The following is an 18,677-nucleotide window of genomic DNA, read 5'->3' as shown; positions in this document are numbered from 1 at the left end:
AGGCCATGGAATATCACCTCGACGCAAAATGAGTTCTCCTGCAAACATTTTATTTACAACAGGCAAAGATACGTTAGACGTGTGCCATGTTGCGCCATCATTGTTGAAACGATGTCATGTTATTGTAGGCTTCAAATTCCGGGAAGAAAAAGTCATGAAACATTGTTGTGTACTGGTTAGAATTGTGAAAACCGCATATATTTCTGGCCCACCTTTATATAATAATACAATGTGTATAAATGTGAAAATTTTAGAATAATTTAATTCTGAACCCAATGTTAAATCATTTCTAAAAAATTGTCGTTCAGGTTTGCGGCCGTCTAGACAATCTGCCAACCACTGGATTGAGTAAGGAACAGGGTGACACGCAATAATGGTACACACATTATACTCTCATTAATTTTTAACAAAAGTGTTACACACATTATACTATCGTTAATTTTTAACTCCCACTACCACTTAATTGTAGTATAAAAAGGTGACGCTTTAGACACGTAATAATGGTACACACATTATACTCTCATTAATTTTTAACAAAAGTGTTACACACATTATACTATCGTTAATTTTTAACTCCCACTACCACTTAATTGTAGTATAAAAAGGTGACGCTTTAGATTTACATATGGAGACACTTTTTATAATGGAAGCGGGTTTTCTTTGAATAACCATTTTTCGAAAAGTCGAATTTAACCAAAAATAATATTTTGTGGCACATTAAAGATCTAAGAATGGCTTGCCTCGAAGTTTTTTTACTACCGATGTTAAGAGCAAGTCTTTCATAAAATTGTTAATGGCATATTACATATTATAGTATGAATGTATGTAAATAAAAGTCTTGTATGTATGAAATCCATTTATTATTCAAAAAGCGATAACATTTTTCATTTTAAGTTCCTTTTATCAAATGTCCTATACAAAGAAAATATTTATTATCAAATTTGCATGAAGGCAGATAACAATATCCTCGCCTCGACAACTTGTGCAATTATTTACCTTAATTAATTAACAATTACAAAAGCCAAAACATAACCAGTAAAACACATCCTGTTATTTTATACTTCCATGAGATTTCCACCGAGTTTAACACGTGTAGTATACATAAGTAAAACATTGAAAATGCTTTTGATCCATCAAAGATATGTATTTTTAGTGTGGGTATAATGTGGTAAAGGATGATGTCTATAAAAAAATGTGTAAGTATAAAAAATTTAAAGGAAGACAATATAATGTACTTGTGATTCTATAAACATTTAGATTTGTTAGTATATATGTATATATAAGAAATTCTTTTAAGGACATTTCAAAGTATGTTTTGAACATTAATTTTGGCCATTGAAAATGCATATTAACAATCTCACCGAAATTTATAATTCATCGATTCGAAAACATTGTATCAAAAACTTGTTTTCATTATATAATTATGATTTTAGAACCTCTTTATTTATATAAATAAACACTGAAAATTGTCTTATACTGCCAGATAGATAAAATGAGCATTCTAATTGTAAGACTACTATAACAGTCTTTATGGCGGTCTTAACTAAAAAATCTTAATAATCGTAATAGATATAAATTTTTAATATGTAAGAGTATATTCAAAATCAACGTTGAGTATCAATTGGATTAAGGGTAAACTAAAATGTATTAGTATCAATTTTAATATCTAAATTTAATTTTCAATATGAATATGATTAAATCTAAATGGAAAAAAGATAACATTATCATTTTTTAATATAAAGTAACCATATTTTTGTAACTATTTGATCATACGCTATAATTGATTCCAAATTACACTTACAAATTTAAACACGTTGCAACAAAGCATCGTTTTTCATTGAAATGGAAAAATGCAAATGAAAAATTTTGTATTCGATACTGTCTCTTTTTTTGCATAAATTTCTCATAGGCCAATTATATCAGTCGTCACATCAGTTGTAATGCTTCAATAAATATGGATATATCTAAAAATAGCTTAGTGTATGCAAACAAAATAACGGGACGGCATGTACTTTGATGAGTTGCACGTTAACTTTGCTGTGAGATTGGCATTTGTTGCTTTATTACCACTTACAAATATATGTAACGAATACGAAAAATATTCTTCAGGTCGACGACGGTAAATGCTTACAAACATATATTACTTGCTATATAAAATAATAACTTTAAAAAACACATTATATCTACATAACAACAGAGAAGATAAACTTAATGTTCATATCTAGCACCTAACTTCAAGCAGCACTTAATTACTTAGAGCACGATTAATACTATTTTTCTTTTCTGTAAGTTAATATCAATATATTCTACCGTAAACAATAATACTAGCAAACTAATGTCGGTGGATTACAATAATATATATTAGGTACATTTTATCTAGGTACTGTCAACAATAAGTCTAGATATTTTAACTATCACTTTCTGTTTATTGAACACGCCCTTGAAAGCGAGCCCTCAGCGACTCCATGTCAATTTCAAAATTAAATTATACCACTTCAACGCTTCCCTTATTCGTTTTTTTATTGCCTATTACAAATTTCTCTTAAGGCCACATAAATAAATCACATATCAAAAGATTTCATATAATTTATCAGTTTTCCAACTGTATCGTACACAATATAGTAGAATGTTTAGTTGTAAATTGCAAACAGAGATTCTAGGATACAAAATAAGCAACAAAACACATTTAGGGACTGGTGTAAATTAAATTGTAAGATTTCAATTGAATAGAGTAGATTAAATATCATATTTACAAGGTTACTAAATAAACTATGTTACCACTTGCGCAATTGATATTTAGATTTATAAGACGGACACAAGAAGAGGAAATTTATGTTCTATTTATGTAAAAAAGAAAATTCAATTCTCTAGAAATTATAAAAGAAAGCACATCAATGTAAGAGGTGTAACTAATAAATAACCGGATAGCACATGTATGTACATAACTAATACAGAGCCAAAATTGGGTATAAATATATTTGGAGAAATCTACAGGGAAATTTACATATTCTAGAACATTTATAGTAAATTAACGGTAATGAAATACACTTTGGTTAGGTGGAAAATATCTACACAGAAAATTGCCTACACAAAAAAAGCATTTATTCCTTGTGAGAATTTTTATGAGGGCTTTCTTTTGATTGCCGTTCTATTTATACACATATATGCTTATCTGATTATTTTTAGTCAAATGTGATGTATTAGTGGCATTCTCAAGAATGTAGTGATTCAAAAGCACGACTTCAATAGTAGTCACATCAATTTTGCTGCTTCAAAAGCATTTCACTTTACAGATTCTCAGAGTATATTTTTATTATATAATGCATAAGTAGAACTACTTTCAATTTATCAATTTTTGATCGTTTATATATTTTTTTTATCAAAATAAAAATATTAACTCCTTTCAACATTGAAACATAATACTGACTATAACAATAAAAGTGTATAATCTAATCCTATACTAAGTCGTTAAAAGAAATTTAGTTATTTAGACACGGTTATATTATACTAATACTGTATTTGTTAATTTTTGTGGTTAATATTTTGTAGAAACATATTAAATCTAGTTTGTTTTACGTGAAAAACTATCCATTTAATCAACTTTGAATATTTGCACCATTTTTTAAAGGATGGTAAGGTTACGTTAAGCAACTATGTTTTTTATGTTATACAATAGTTTGTAGTGTATGTTATACGTAGCTATGAGAAATAATGGATTATACGTAGAACAACAATTAATATTATCTTTAATTCAAAATTGACATGCAGTTCCGCACAGCAAATTTTGAACACAATGCAATCCTATAATCTAATAAAGCGTAACTGAGTCTCTTTTACAATGTAGTCATGTACAATAAAGCATGAATACTCAATACATCAACGAAATGCATAAAACATATTTGACTGTAAAAAAAACTAAGTATTATAACATCGAATCTCGCATTGTAAGGATTATTAAAAGGCAATTTATAAAATATACAATATAACAATTCCAAAAATATAATAAATGTTTACGTTTTTTACCATAATTTTGCACAAACAACAATTATTGTACCATGTTATATAGCATTTCTTATCAAGAATGCCAAAATGCAATACAAACATAACAGAAACGATAGTAACGCCTAAACCACAGACGGCATTTGCTTGGTTTTATAATTTTTTGTCAAATCTTATCTACGGATTAAGTCTAGGTCTTACATCATCTACTTGAATTAACTTTTCAATAGGTATTAGGGATAATTCGCCGCCATAGATCGGAGCTGGTAATGCCTGAAAATAAATAAATATTTAAAACATAAATAAAACAAATCACAAAAACTGATAGTCACAAGAAATTAAATTAAATAAAAAGTTTTCTGAATCATATGTATATATAGATACAATTTGCATTAATTTGGAATGCAAAAAATACGAGGTACCTCAATTCCTATGTAAATTTATATGCGACATTTTATAAAAGGTTAATATAGTCGATTTTGACTTCGTTTTTCAACACATTTGCTTTGATTTATTTTAATTTGCATTAATTTAAAATTTAATGTTGTGCTAATTTAATAATATTATGATTTTTTATTAAAAAAGTGACAGTACAAAATTTGTGCTTCGAGTCGTGCTGTAATTAATTATTCATAAGGACATAAATTTGTTGTCAATTTTATTCGGAAAAATGGGAGGTGTACGTGAAGATTATGCAATACGCAGAAATAGTACGCAGAAAGAGTTGAAACTCGAAGATTGCAAAATTCTACTTAAATCGCAGCTTTTGGAAAAAAAATTAAAAGAGAAAACTGAAATGAGCCCAAAAACACAAACTATCACTCGAAGAATGGAAAAAGGCATTGATCTAACAAATTAATCTTTGAGATTAGTTTATACAAATCCTTATTTATATATTGTAATAATCAAAATAGTAAAATGTCTAAGTCTTGACGTCACTTGATGTCAAGACAATATATTCTGAATATATTCATAATCCATAATCGTTGCAATTAGCTGTACAAGGTCCCTTAAAACTAATGGATTTGTGTTCTTCGAATTTACTAATAATCAAAGCGGGTTTCGACCTTTCACAAGAACGAAAGATGATTGCAAGAACATGACTAAATACAAATACACCAAATCTAATAAGATATTTACTAAATTAAATAAAGCTTAATCTGCCCTCAATCATTACAATTGATCTAAGAATTGAGGAATATTAGGGACATTAGTCTCCTCCCCTTTCCTTGATCGTATAAAAAAAGGATGATTCCGTAGGACTTGGGTCACTCAGGTTACCGCTTCATTTCTGACTTAAAATACACAATAGTTTAAACTCCCATTTAACTGGAGCTTTTGTTAAATCGACCGAGACAAGTCCAAGAAATATAGCCACTTTCACTTTGAAGCAGCACTTTGGCAACTGAAGACAACACATATCAATATTATAATTTCCATTTCAAATTGTATCCATATTTTAACTGTTGTGACTATAAATTAATAATAACCTAATAAAATATTTTTTTAAAGCTTGTCTTTTATAATACTATACACGACGCAGAACTTTTTAATCAGCTGCCATAAGGTCAATATAAAACCTAGATATAATCAACAAAAAATATCACAAGTCGGACCTTAATTTGTGCCGCTGCTTCTTGCTGAGCTGCACCCTTCGCTGCTGCAGCCTCTCGAGCCTTTCTCAATCTAAGTGAAAATACTGCTACAGATCTTGCGCGTTTCACTAAAGCTGCTGTTGCTGGACTTAATTTTTTAGCTGCAAATGATTTTTAGTTTAATATCATTGATTCAATTTTTTTATCTATACATACATAAATAAAGCCTAACCTTTTGGCTTTTCTTCACTATCACTAGGTACTATTGGAGCGGGTTCCGATGTTTGAGGGGTAGTTGCTTGCTGGCTCGTTGTGACTGTGCTAGTTGTAGCCGTCACACCCCTAGTTCCTAATAATTCTGGGTCGGAACCACTACTAATGTTGGTAATCTCCTGTAATTAAAGTCATACTCATAAGTATTTTTTTATTTTTTTTTAACATTAATTATGTTACCTTTCGTTCCAATTTTAATGCGGGTCCGGCCGGTGGAATGCAATGCGTTGAACGATGCAGAGGTTCTCGTGCAGCCAATGCTGCAGTTCTCATAGGCCGGTGTGACCACTCGGCTCCGCCTGGGCCTACAGTTAAATGCACACCAGGATGCTCGGCTTCCTAAAAATGATTTATATTTTAGTGTTTCTATTTTATATTGTAATATATGTATATCCTTCAAATAAGTACAATAAATAAATCATAAAGAAAGGGCTTTTTGTTATTATTTAACTCTTGTAATCATGTCACCTAAAAATATTATCAAGGTAAGAGTGTAAGAGTGATCATGCCATGAAAATTTTGGCGGGACATCTGAATCTTAAGCTTCTCTTTGCCGGATAATAAACAATTTAATGCAAAATTAGAAAGCTTAGGAACCGAAGTGATATTTTTATTAATGTATTATATAATAATATAAATAAATTACCTTTCCATACTGATTGATTTTATTATACAATATGATATAAATAGTATTACAAAGAATTTATTACTCACGTGAGGCCAATGACGTGTCGGGGATGGAGTCTTACGTGGACGAAATGGAGGAATTTCAGGTACTAAGGGACTTCGTGCAGGTGCAGGTGTATCGCTTGTATTGTTTGATTGCTTGTTATAAAAAATGTGTATTATATAATATAAAAATAATTAAAACGTGCATATCATTATAAGAAAATTAGAAAAAACTTTTATTTAAACTCTTTGAACGTGCTTATAATTGTTAACATATAAATAAAATAATATCGCATAACAAAGAGTTTAAGTAAAATATATAGCACAAAAATGTATACACCTTTAAATACATACATATATATATATAACTAGAAACATAGTGTTTGACTTTTATATCGAATAATTAAATTAATTGAAATTTATATCATAGTAAAAAATAAACGACTGCAGTGTCATTAACTGTTTAAGTTATTTTAATCAATTTATAACCTATCCTGATTAAACTTATATTTATTTTACAATCTTAATTATTTTTAATAAATCCTGAAAATTAAATAATTATTAAGCTATTATTTCATTTTTGGTGTACATACTTTTATTTAATAATAATTTATTGTTTATTATGAAATACTGAGGGGTATCAAAACTCACAGTATTCTTTCGAGTATCTATTTCAATTTTGTACAATGGGTATTGTATTTTCAATTAATGGAAGTATTTGTGATTTTTGATACTTGACCCTCATTTATAAATAAGAAAAATATTTTCTATTATTTACTGAAGAAATGTAAATATAATCAGCCAAATTTTTTTAGTATGCCATATATTATACAATTTATTACAAAAATATTTACTTAATTATCTGCATCATAAGATAAATTCATATGAACGTATATTCATATGAAAAATAATAGAAATATTAAAATGGCAATAAGCGTGAATATTTAGGCATATTATGAAACTTATTTTAAAATTGAATGATTCTATAATCATAATGTCGATTGCAAAATATGCAATAAAGCCAAAATTTCACAATTAAAAAAAAAGATAAATATCTGATAACACAATTTTAATAAATATAAAGTATATTATATATACGAACATAAGTATAAAATTCAATACTTTAGCAATCTTAAAATTTATATTGCAAACTAACACTATACATGCCGCTGAAAATTAATGAATTCTTGAAATAATTGCTTTAAAGTAAGGTTTTTATGTGATGTATGCATAACAAGTAAATAAAATATGCATTTAAAATGAAATATTTTTTTTTTAAATTCAATCAATTATATTATTGATGATAGTTTTACAACGACTAGAGAATAGTATTCATTCAGATGTAAAAAACATTTGAATATTAAACAAATTAAAATAAATAATCCCTTAAAATATTACATATATTTTCGAAATCAACTTTCCTGATATTAAATGAAACTAATTGATTGGCATTAAATGGTATTAACGTTAGAATTACAGATGACGTACAAGTGCATCAGCGGCTTGTAATGTGTTAAATTTACAATTTGCAAAAATTTTCCAAATATAATATATAAAATGCTGAGCCAAATTTTGAATAACCGTAAAAATACTTAAAGCTAGAAAAAGATTATTAAAAAAATGGACTACATTTTTTACTTGTGGCCAATGGTGAGTCGGCGAAGGAGTGTTTCTTGGTCTGAACGGTGGTATTTCAGGAATGAGCGGTCTTCGCGGCGAGCTGGCCGGCGGTGTACCGCCGCTGCCTTGTCTTGAACGACCGTCGCCTTTTACATAAAATAGTAATGAATACATGAAAAAGATTATAAAAATATTAATTATTTTAGAAAGAGTATTACTTTCTTTTTCAGACACTCTCCTGCTCCCAGCTCTAGATGATAGCAATTCATTGGGAGATACTATAGTTTCAAATACTTCATTATCTCCAATCGATAACTTGTCTGCGTTTTCGAGGCATGCATTATTGTCTTTATTTGGAGTGATTTCTGTCGGTTGGACGGTGAAGCGACCAATCAAAAGTCGCTCTTCTGGTGTTATTGTGACGTCGTCGCAGACTGACGCTCTTGATGCTTGGTCGATGCCTAACAGATCTTCTTGACTTGTTCCACTCGAGTTTCCTCCACTATCAATCTAAACATATTTTAATTTATTTATTATCATACAAAGGTCTCGAAATCAACACAAAGGAAGCACTCAAAGCTTGTTAACAAAATACTTTCATTATCAATTATTATTAGGTAAAAACTTTTATTTAGATAAATAGTTCCGAGACTTTTTTTTCTTACAGAAAGATCTTACTGCACCAAATATCACAAAATCTGTCATATTTTCCATATCATACTTTAGTTTTGATCATGTCTAACGAGGACTAATTATTTTATTCGTTTGTTGCTTGCCTTGTAATGTCCTTGTCTTAACCAAAATTGAATATCTGGATTCGACTACAAAATCTCTATAAATTGTCTATATAGCCATATAACCTTCAATCAAACATCAACTGCGTTTTACTAGTCTCGGAAAGACATCCTGTTTAATTTAATTATAATTACCTGAGACGGTGTATGCATACTTCTAGATGCTTCTCTGCGTTGGAATTCAACTTTCGCCATTTCAGTAGCCAACCACGATGGTAAATCAGGCACGACTAGTCTCACTAATATTACCATTACCAGCATAACATGCTGTTAAAAAAATATGTTTAAATAATAGTTCTTTTATCAAAAAAATATTAAAATAACAAGTTGATACCTCGAGGGCAACTATGACGAGTATGGTTTGTGTAGGTGTAGCTTCAGGAAACATTCGATGAACTTGTCCAGAAAGTCCAATTAACGCACAGTTAACCAATACAGCAATACCGACCATTACTTCCATGGCATGCTACAAATAAATACATTTTTAATGGATTGCTTATACGCTATGAATTTTCATTTCGATTATCTTACCTGCCAAGAACCGATGCTGTTAACTCGCTTACCAAACGGTCTTTGCGAAACGAAACACAGCTTAAAAGCATCTCCGCGAACTTCAATCAAATTATTGACCAAAGCGCACAGTGCCGCTAGTGGAAAAGCCGATGAAAAAAGCACCACATATCCTAATTGCATCACCATTTCAAGATGTTCGGCAAAAGTTCCTTCGTACTATATTGAAAAAATGTTATTAAAACCTTACATTAATTATTTAGAATATAATTTCAATACCTTAAACAGTTGCGATTCGAGTTCCGCTTGACTGATGTTCCTTTGCTTTGATTCAGGCAAATCTTTAACATATTCGGATACGTCCTTGTTGCCGTTAGAAATGTCGTCAGTTTCATGATGTACCGGCAAACTCTTTGATGGTGTCCCGTCTTCAGAATCTCTTTTACCAAATGATGTCGGAGGTTTCTCTACATTATTATATAACAAAATATGTATATAAAAATATAAATATGTATAAAATTATAAGCAAACCTTGATTTGGGCTCAGCGCTCCCCAAAGAGCTAAACTAAGCCGCGCTAGTTTCAAATGTTCTAATAAATAAGGCCAGGCGGATTCGCGTAAATTTCCCAATATTTGACGAGCAATCAATAATGCAGCTAGTTGCTAAAATATTTTAATAGATTTTTAATTTAAATTGAATTTTATACAATTAAAACAATTCATGTAAAAGCATACCTCTTTGAGCTTTACTTGATCTTGTAAATAAAACGCAATATAGAATAAACTCAAGAACGAATTGACAAACTGAAACTGAACAAACAAGACATATATTTTATATATTAAATACATCAAGGGTAAAACATGAATATTGTTAGAAAAATAAAGGTGAATTTATCAAATATATTTTCAATAAGAGGCAGTATTTTTTTGCACCATGTGATTTTAAAATAAGAATCGTTTCCAATAAAAAAAATAATATTCCGTTTCCCACGCTCAACATATACTGCTTTGAAAAATATTATTTTTGGTATAAGACTTGATTTTCCAAACCTTGGTTTTTATTCAGCCTCCTTACTTTTATTTATGTGAATATTGTAAAACAGTCTTACAAATATACGCTTAGAAATAATCAAGTACAATTGTTAATTAATAAGCTTCCAATTTATTTACATTTATTTTTATAACAATTTCCATGTTTCATTGATAAATATTAAAGCATTAGTGGGCATATAAAAAAATAAATCTTAATATTATTATGTGAACAATTAATAATATATTTCCTTAAGCTTGATAAAGTAGTAAAGAAATAATACTAAAAAATAAATTTTTCATTACTCATAAAAATAAAATTCTTTAAAATTCGTATTATATTGTAAAAATTAAAATTTTCTATGGTTGATACAAATCGGGAAGTATATGGAGTTTCCGCTTATATGCAAAACATATTTTTATATGTATTTATGGTAAAAAAAGTCATGTAAGTATTATTCTGTAGTAATATATAATAAAAAAAAATATGTATCCAACAATCGATGATAATTACAAAAAAATGAATGTAAATATACATGTCCTAAATATATTACAATTAAGTCAGATTTCTGAACTGATTAAGATTCCTAGAATCTCTCGCTTCCCGAATTATCTCAATTATAAGATGAAGTTAAAGAAAATTAATAAAAAAAAGTTTGAAAGACATTTTTTAGTTATTTCTATTATTTTTTATTAAATTCTATCTTTGTATTATACTAATGTGTATAATAAAAATCAGAAGTGCTCAGCTTAAATTGTGCGTGTGACAAATATGTATATTAATATACATTTTACCATTATTTCGACATGCATAAAAAATCTAAAATATTAATTATAAAATTATTTATACGTAAAAACTATACATTAAGTAACCATTATTTAAAGCGGTGGAAAAAGTGGGTTTGTGATACAAGTAATACAAAAATTATAATGTATAGTTTATACAACACGTGAAACAATATCGATACTAAAGTGGAGGCAATTGCAACCTTATTTGTTATTAAATTAACAGTTGTGTACAGTTAATTGTAAATAAAGTTATATAAATATGTGTATGTATACAAACCAATGTAACTTTCACAATGAGATGATTTTCATATTTAGTATCAAGCCGATAATTTTCTGCGTTATAGTTCCACATCATCATAGGAATGCATTAAATAAAAAAGTCATCTATTTAAGCCATATTCATAAAAAAAATAAGCGACACATGTATTAAGCGATTTTCAGTATTATTTATATAATATTAAACACTACGAAAACCCCAATCGCTATAATCTCACTAAGAAGATTAAATATCTAACACATCCTAAAGTCCTATAGAAACAATTATTTTATATAAAAAAGACGATACAAAATATTTTTTCATGTTTTACGGATCAAATTGAAAGTTGTGGTTATGAATCATAATAACCCAAATTTCTTCAGCGGCTCTAAGATAAGAATGAAGCTATTTATATAACAAGTATAATCTAAATTCGATAGTAATACAGGCAAGAGAAGAGAGAATCATAAGCCGAAAATGTGTTATGCAATACAAAATCGTAACTGACATAATGCATCCTTCAATGCTTTTACTACTGCAGCTCACCCGTTGAAATATAATAAATATAGTTTGATGTCTTTCGAGACGTGATGCTATCGAAGGATGCTAATTTGTAATAAAAAGTACTATAATTACATTAGTCAAATAAATAAAAATATATATGTACACTTATAAATTATTATAAAACATGAAAAAATCAGGAGCAATTTTAATTTATTTTAATATTTAGATTATATTTTTTTATCGACATTGATTAATTTTTATTTATATACTAAATTATTTATGACAAATACCTTGATCGTTTAACCAAGTAGCGATGCGATAATAGCAGTGATCCATTATTGCAATCAATATCGCCAATAAGATTCGGGGAGCGCAAGACAGCCACGAAACAAAGGCACGAGAGCGGACACGTTCTTCCCACCAGTCCTATTTTAATAAAACATATTAAAATATACCTAAGCTTAGTTTAATATAAGTAGTACATAATAAGCGTTAAGGATTGAATTTGTATTTTTTAAATCTATATAAGCAACCTTTAAATATTGATTATGTCAAGATTCACAACATGTCAATATTAAAATAAGCCTACAATAATTTTTAAAACTAATAGGTCAATAATCAATCGAATCACGTGTTAAAACGTGATTCGATTGATTATTGACCTATCGTTACATGATTACGCTTACGTAATTTTTTATCAAATCGTATATGATTAAATAAGTCTAAAAATAATTCGCCCTGTGTTAGAAAAATACCTAATATTGATTTATGCTAAGTAAAAAAGCGAATAACAGTCAAACAATGGCAGCAAAAACTGCTGCTTCTGAAAGAAGTTTCAGCACTTATAATACTGTTCATTTGACTACAAAAAATCAGGTTACTATTTAAGGGGCAGGAAAATTAACCGGAATTGATAAAAATGTAAAGAATAGTCTAGAAAAATATGAAGAATTAGATACAAAAAATAATCAAAGCAATAATTCAGAATAAAAAATAATTTAATCAAAATCTCATGACAGTAGAACTCATATTATTAATATCCTGACAATACAAATTAACAAACACCTATTTTGGTTTAACAAATCAGTCACTGTTGCTATATTGTCATACAAAATTACTAATGAATAAGATATTGATCTAGCTAGTTTTAGCACAGTTCAAAGTTGAATCCTTACACATTTGATTTCTTAAAGGAAAACTACTCAACGGTATCAATAGACTAATCGAATAAATGATATTCAACTAGCAAAGTAAATACTCGCCAATTTAGATAAATGAGGCTTTAGCCGTTGAATCATGTGAAAATGAATGACAATACAGTAGGTGTTAATAAACTAAAATATATTATAAGATAGTGGGAGCTCAAGAAAGTTCTTCTAAAATGTTTACACCTTAGTAACCTGAGTCGTCTATTTTTAAAAGTTAATTTAGTATTCTTTCAAATATTATCATTATTAACCCTTTGAGTAGTGAGTTAATTTTTAATTTGTTAGTATACACCTGGGAGTGATTTATTTTCCATATTGCTTTGATTTATTTTACTATTTTTTTGTATTAGTATGTTTTAATAATTTATTTCAACACTTTTCTATTATTAAATTTCGTTATTTATTTTACATATTTTTTATATATTATTCTGCTTTTGTAGATTTTTTTTATATCAGTTCAAAGGCTCTCAGTATTTTTTATAAAATTAATATAAAATATTTTTTGTTATGTTCGTTTATTTCATACTATTTAATTTATTGGTATTATTTTCTATAAAAAAATATTATACAAATATGTTTTTTATTTCTTTAATTATATAGATATGTAAATATATAACTGTCTGAGATACTTCATGACAGCGAAAGGTCGACCACTGTATATGCACGGCGATTAACAATTCAAACCTTAACACTTTATATGTCATATATTTACTTACTTGAATAGTAAGCATTAAATATGAAGTGATAGCTACACCTAAGAGACAAAGAAAAATAACTGGTGCACTAATGAGGTGTCTCCATAGTCTTCTCTTCCATGGGGGATAAATGGGTTCGGGACGTCCGGTCACCGAACTCGTCTGTATTTCGCCCTGCAAATACAGGAATCGAAGAATTAAACTATAGCACTGTGGAAGTTTTTGACTTGCTCTTTTATGCCATCACATTCAGACCTGATATAAAGGTCGCGGCTCAATGAGAAGTTCATCCCTCTGGTCTAAAGTTCCCCAACGATATGCTAATTCGCTTGAATATCTATAGTGAAAATAAAGTTAATTAGCATTTAACTTATTTGAATATATTTTATTATGTAATACCGTTTCCATGTTTGAAGATATACACATGCCCATAATACGTTAAAAACTGAAAAAAGAACATATGCCATATCGCGCCAACTGTCTCTTGAGCTGCTCATGCATATCTGAAAGAATTATTGAGATGTAATTATAAAATTATTTATTTTATAAATTATTACTATTCTAAATAATATGGATTATATAAAAATATTACTTATTTTATTTCCATCGGTAAAAACCCACATTATTTTTTCTAGATTATATATATATATTATAGATTGAAAGCAAATAACTCACATTTAATTAATATAGTATTGTTTATTTATTTTTTAATAACAGATTAACATTTATCTACATTAAAATTATTGATAAATATATAAGTGAAATCAAAATTTTGATTCATTTGTAACTTTGACCTTAACACTTTACCAATCGTACAGAGCGAATGTTGACCCATTAATCACAGGATAGAAATTTAAAAGCTTATGGTGATAACTCGTACAATGTTATTGTGTACTGACTCGAAAATAAATAGACTAGCCTTGAAGTCATAGCCATGTGTCTGCAAGCACTCATATATAGCAAAAACTGTCAAATGCTTAAAAACACATGTATATATTGTTTGCCAGAGTATAATTAATAACAATGATCCTGAAATCCTTTAATAGAAAAAAACATTTGATTTACTAAAAATAAAGGTTAAAAATATCTGCCTAATACAAAAATTCATTCATGACTCTGTTGCATCCTTAACAAAAAAACTTGAATTTAGAGCTATTTTATCAAATGCAAATATAGTCATAGTAATTTTACGAGAGATAAAAAAATTGTTCATTCAGTCGTATATTAACGCTTGAATTTTCAGCTGCATGATGTTAAGTGCTTTAAAATATACTACACGGACAATAAACCATAAGATAAAATATAAAATATCTTACATCTTCAAGGTATATAGAGCAAACGTTTAGTCAACAATAACTATATCAAAGTCAATGCAATGTTTCGGATTCATATCTGAGATATGCAGCAACATGTCCATGTATTTGCAACATATATTCGTGATTGGTAAAGTGATAACATGCTTATCACATTATTGAATTAATATTATTTTTATAATTTTAGAGCAACAAGAAATATGTTCATTGTAAATAAACTATATTTTTGTTTTGTTGTGGGTCTTAAATGCATAAAATAAGAAATACTTTTAAACATGTAACTTCATTATGAAAGAAAGATAACTAACACAGAAAAATCTGTTATATAACTACTCAATGCTTATGTAATCAATAATGAAAGTTTGATCGTACGTGTATTGAAACCATTAAAAAAATAAAACGTGTATATATAGTAATAAAAGTTAAGTATACCCAGAAGAAAAATCCTAAGACTGCAGGTACAGTTAATGCACAAGTATAATGTCCCAACCATGCAAAATACATAGCTACTTTTACACCAAAATAAGAACAAATTTCATCTGAAATACACATACATAATTATAAAACACATAAATTAAACGATTAGCAAGTACACAGTTATATTTGATGATAACAAACCTAACGGCTGCGGAGAGCATACTGCTCTAACCCATTTTTCTCTCAAAATGTGCAATTTGTCAGTATCGTGTAATGGGAATACCCTTTCGATCACACCGGCGCTTATACAAACAGGCACTGAAAGTTTAATTTTCATCAATTCGTTACCAAATTAATACTCGATATGAAGATAAATGTTAAAATAATTCCTACCGACGCTTTGCCCCGGTCTTAGCCGTAGAGGGGATGGAACTGCTTCACCGGATGTGGCTCGAACGGCTTCTAACAAATGAAGGACGAGTTCTTGCCTTTCGAGCGTTGATAAAAACTCATCAGGATTATCACTCTGGTCGTTTAAAATAAAATAATATTAACTTTAATATGAATCATTTATATTGCTATAAATATTACCTTAGAAAAACAATGAAGATCTCTAAGCGTAAACTCTTTTAAGCCTCCTCCATACTCGGGCTTTAAAACTTTGGGTAAATGAATCTCTTCTGCTGCACGTAATAGTCTATAACATAATTCATTTTATATAGCGGCATATTGTTTACATTAATGTTATTTTTTAAATTACACTTGAAATGTAGCAGTCAAATAAAACGCTGCTGACTGTGTCGATTGATGGTGACGCACGTACACCGTTAAACGGGGATTAGCCGATCTTAATTTACGTAATAACCAGAGCAAAACTGAATCAGAGGCACCTGAAAGTTGATAGTCGTATAAGAATCTTTCTTTAAATAAATATATAATTTTCATCACCTTTAGGGAATGTCATGACAATGTCGCATTGTCTCGTCGCTACGGACTGTAGCCAAAGTCTACGCGGAGTCATCAAGTGTCCTCCGATTGGCAACTTTTTTCTCAATAAACGTCCAGCTGAAATGAAAAATATTACATAATAATAATACAAATAAGTCCAACATAGTATTGAATAAATTAATATTTCCGCTACAGATTAGTATTTAAGACTTTGTTTATAACTACATATAATTATTACTTTTGACTGAAATATAGGCAATGTTTTAGTTAATTTGAATTTATCGATTTTGCGCTAATATTTCCCATTCAATCAAATTAGTTGTTCTATACATTTCAATAATATTGCATACGACGAAAATATGCGCTAAAAAAATTCAATGTGGTTATCGCAATTTTAAGTAATAATTTGAACAATAGCTCCGAGATGAATGACAATTGATAGATTATGCGTAATTGATTTGCGTTTAAAAACAATAATTTACGCGTCGATCGGCGCTAACTGCTTTTTGCTGAATAACGATTTAACTAAATCGAAGCTACGACATTATAGTATAAGTGTTTTATAACGATTTAGTCAATATTGTGTGGCGTGATAGGGCTCAATTAACGACGGCGGTCGATCGTAGAGGCTACGGTTTTTAAGGACTTTTTAAGGTACCGGTGTCGAGGGTGTCTTTCGCGAGGTGGCCCAGGTGCCTGCGACGGAGCCCTGACGTCTCCGCCGCGGCCCCTTGGTCGCCTTCCGCGGCCTCCATCGCGCTCAGACCATCGATCGAACGTTCGTCAGGCTGCCTCGCTACGCCACTTTTCCCGACGAATGTTTCCCCGTAAGGGGATTTCATCCAACGACATTTTTCCCTTTAACGATTTTTTTCATTAAAAAAAAATTAAATACGATTTGCACAATTACCCACAAAATATATCAACTCTTTTTAGCTAAATTACAATATTTCAAAAAAATACTGGGGGGTTTTTCTCATACAGGCAGAGCTTTCTATCTAGAGAGATAAACGGATTTCTTTATCTATATATTTTCAGTTTAGTTTCTATGCATATCACTGCGTACAAATATGTGTAACCGGGTACTTAATAATTTCAATACATAATTAAATATATTTATAAAGTATTATTATGCTTACTTTATAGTTTCAAAATATGGCACTAATAGTAATATATTTAATAGTGTATTTATGATAACAATATTATATAATGTGTATTTTTCTTATGTATGTATGTGTGGCGACAATGTGCTACTCAAATCTTGCTGAAGTTTAAGTGCCGAAACCCCATTCTTTCAACCACATGCCAAATAACAGATTCGAGCCACGGCCGAACAACTTTACTGGGCCTGCCTTTGGGCAGCCAGCTCTCTTACAATAAAGTAATAAAGCCCATTTTTTCCATTTCCCCGTCCCGCTTCATTAGTTGTATAGGGGGCCATTTAAGGGCAAAGCCCCGACACAGGGACTTTGCATTTAAATGGTCACTTGCTTCCCTCCCCTAGATATCGCATTCTCTAGCGCTGCATCCACAAAGATTAAGTCCTCTTGGAGACAAGACTACTCGCTATATGCTAATATCATTACGCCTTTTCAGTGCGCCTCAGTGACTACAGCCACGGATGCCGTGTCACTGAGTGTATAACCTTTTGGATAAAAAAAAACACATAATTTATTTAATTTAAAAGCTAAGCTAAAATAAAATTCTCAAATATATTTTGATTAAAATATTTTGTTTTTTAATTAATTATTGTTTTCCTGTGACTAGCACCAAATTTACGTGTCATTAAAATTAAAGTTTCTTGACAACGTTTGCGCTGTGTTACTTTAACTTCCAAAAATTGCACGCTGCACATAACCCTATAAGGAAAGGTCAAAACTTTTGCGAATCGTAATCAGGATCTTGCTCATTGTATAGCAAGATGGCGCCACCACATACACACGTGAGATAACTTGCTAATTGAAAAGCACTTTCTCCGGTCGTCTCACCTCTCGTTTTTGCGATTTGAAGTGGTCTACAAGATTGACGGTCTCAGACTTATTTTTCTAAAACTATTA

The 18,677-nt window shown here is 29.5% G+C and overlaps 1 protein-coding gene across 5 annotated transcripts; it reads right to left on the bottom strand.

The window, feature by feature from the left end:
- Positions 1 to 843: 843 nt before the first annotated feature.
- wwk (anoctamin 8 white walker) lies at positions 844 to 17,478 on the bottom strand. Of its 5 annotated transcripts, none has more exons than XM_088188745.1 (25): positions 17,279 to 17,478; positions 16,621 to 16,737; positions 16,433 to 16,562; positions 16,264 to 16,369; positions 16,066 to 16,198; positions 15,874 to 15,990; positions 15,688 to 15,794; positions 14,342 to 14,445; positions 14,198 to 14,279; positions 13,964 to 14,116; positions 12,330 to 12,465; positions 11,557 to 11,612; positions 10,197 to 10,271; positions 9,992 to 10,124; positions 9,740 to 9,927; positions 9,482 to 9,679; positions 9,285 to 9,416; positions 9,086 to 9,217; positions 8,375 to 8,666; positions 8,175 to 8,302; positions 6,582 to 6,692; positions 6,048 to 6,206; positions 5,827 to 5,986; positions 5,616 to 5,755; positions 844 to 4,272 (listed from the first exon to the last, which is right to left on the bottom strand). In XM_088188745.1, the coding sequence occupies exons 1-25, from the start codon at positions 17,460 to 17,462 to the stop codon at positions 4,177 to 4,179; spliced, it is 3,369 nt and encodes a 1,122-aa protein (XP_088044871.1). In that variant the 5' UTR covers positions 17,463 to 17,478; the 3' UTR covers positions 844 to 4,176. The 5 variants fall into 5 exon arrangements, with proteins under 5 accessions (XP_088044871.1, XP_088044874.1, XP_088044870.1 ...); XM_088188744.1 differs by having other exon boundaries at positions 2,274 to 4,272; positions 8,166 to 8,302; positions 17,279 to 17,476; XM_088188748.1 differs by lacking the exon at positions 11,557 to 11,612 and having other exon boundaries at positions 8,166 to 8,302; positions 17,279 to 17,432.
- Positions 17,479 to 18,677: the final 1,199 nt, after the last annotated feature.

Source organism: Plectrocnemia conspersa, unplaced genomic scaffold (genome assembly GCF_051122295.1).
Source record: "Plectrocnemia conspersa isolate PC_06_02 unplaced genomic scaffold, ASM5112229v1 ptg000007l, whole genome shotgun sequence".
In the NCBI taxonomy this organism is placed as follows: domain Eukaryota; kingdom Metazoa; phylum Arthropoda; class Insecta; order Trichoptera; family Polycentropodidae; genus Plectrocnemia; species Plectrocnemia conspersa.
The sequence above is the reverse complement of the archived record's forward strand: the minus strand, read 5'-3'. Positions and strand labels throughout refer to the sequence as shown.

Excerpts from the sequence above, each read along its gene's own strand:
- wwk (XM_088188744.1), bottom strand. The coding sequence starts at position 17,462 with ATGAAATCCCCTTACGGGGAAACATTCGTCGGGAAAAGTGGCGTAGCG. Across the intron at positions 9,928-9,991 it reads AGCGCTGAGCCCAAATCAAG|AGAAACCTCCGACATCATTT; the intron begins GTTTGCTTATAA and ends ATAATAATGTAG. Across the intron at positions 5,987-6,047 it reads CATTAAAATTGGAACGAAAG|GAGATTACCAACATTAGTAG; the intron begins GTAACATAATTA and ends CTTTAATTACAG.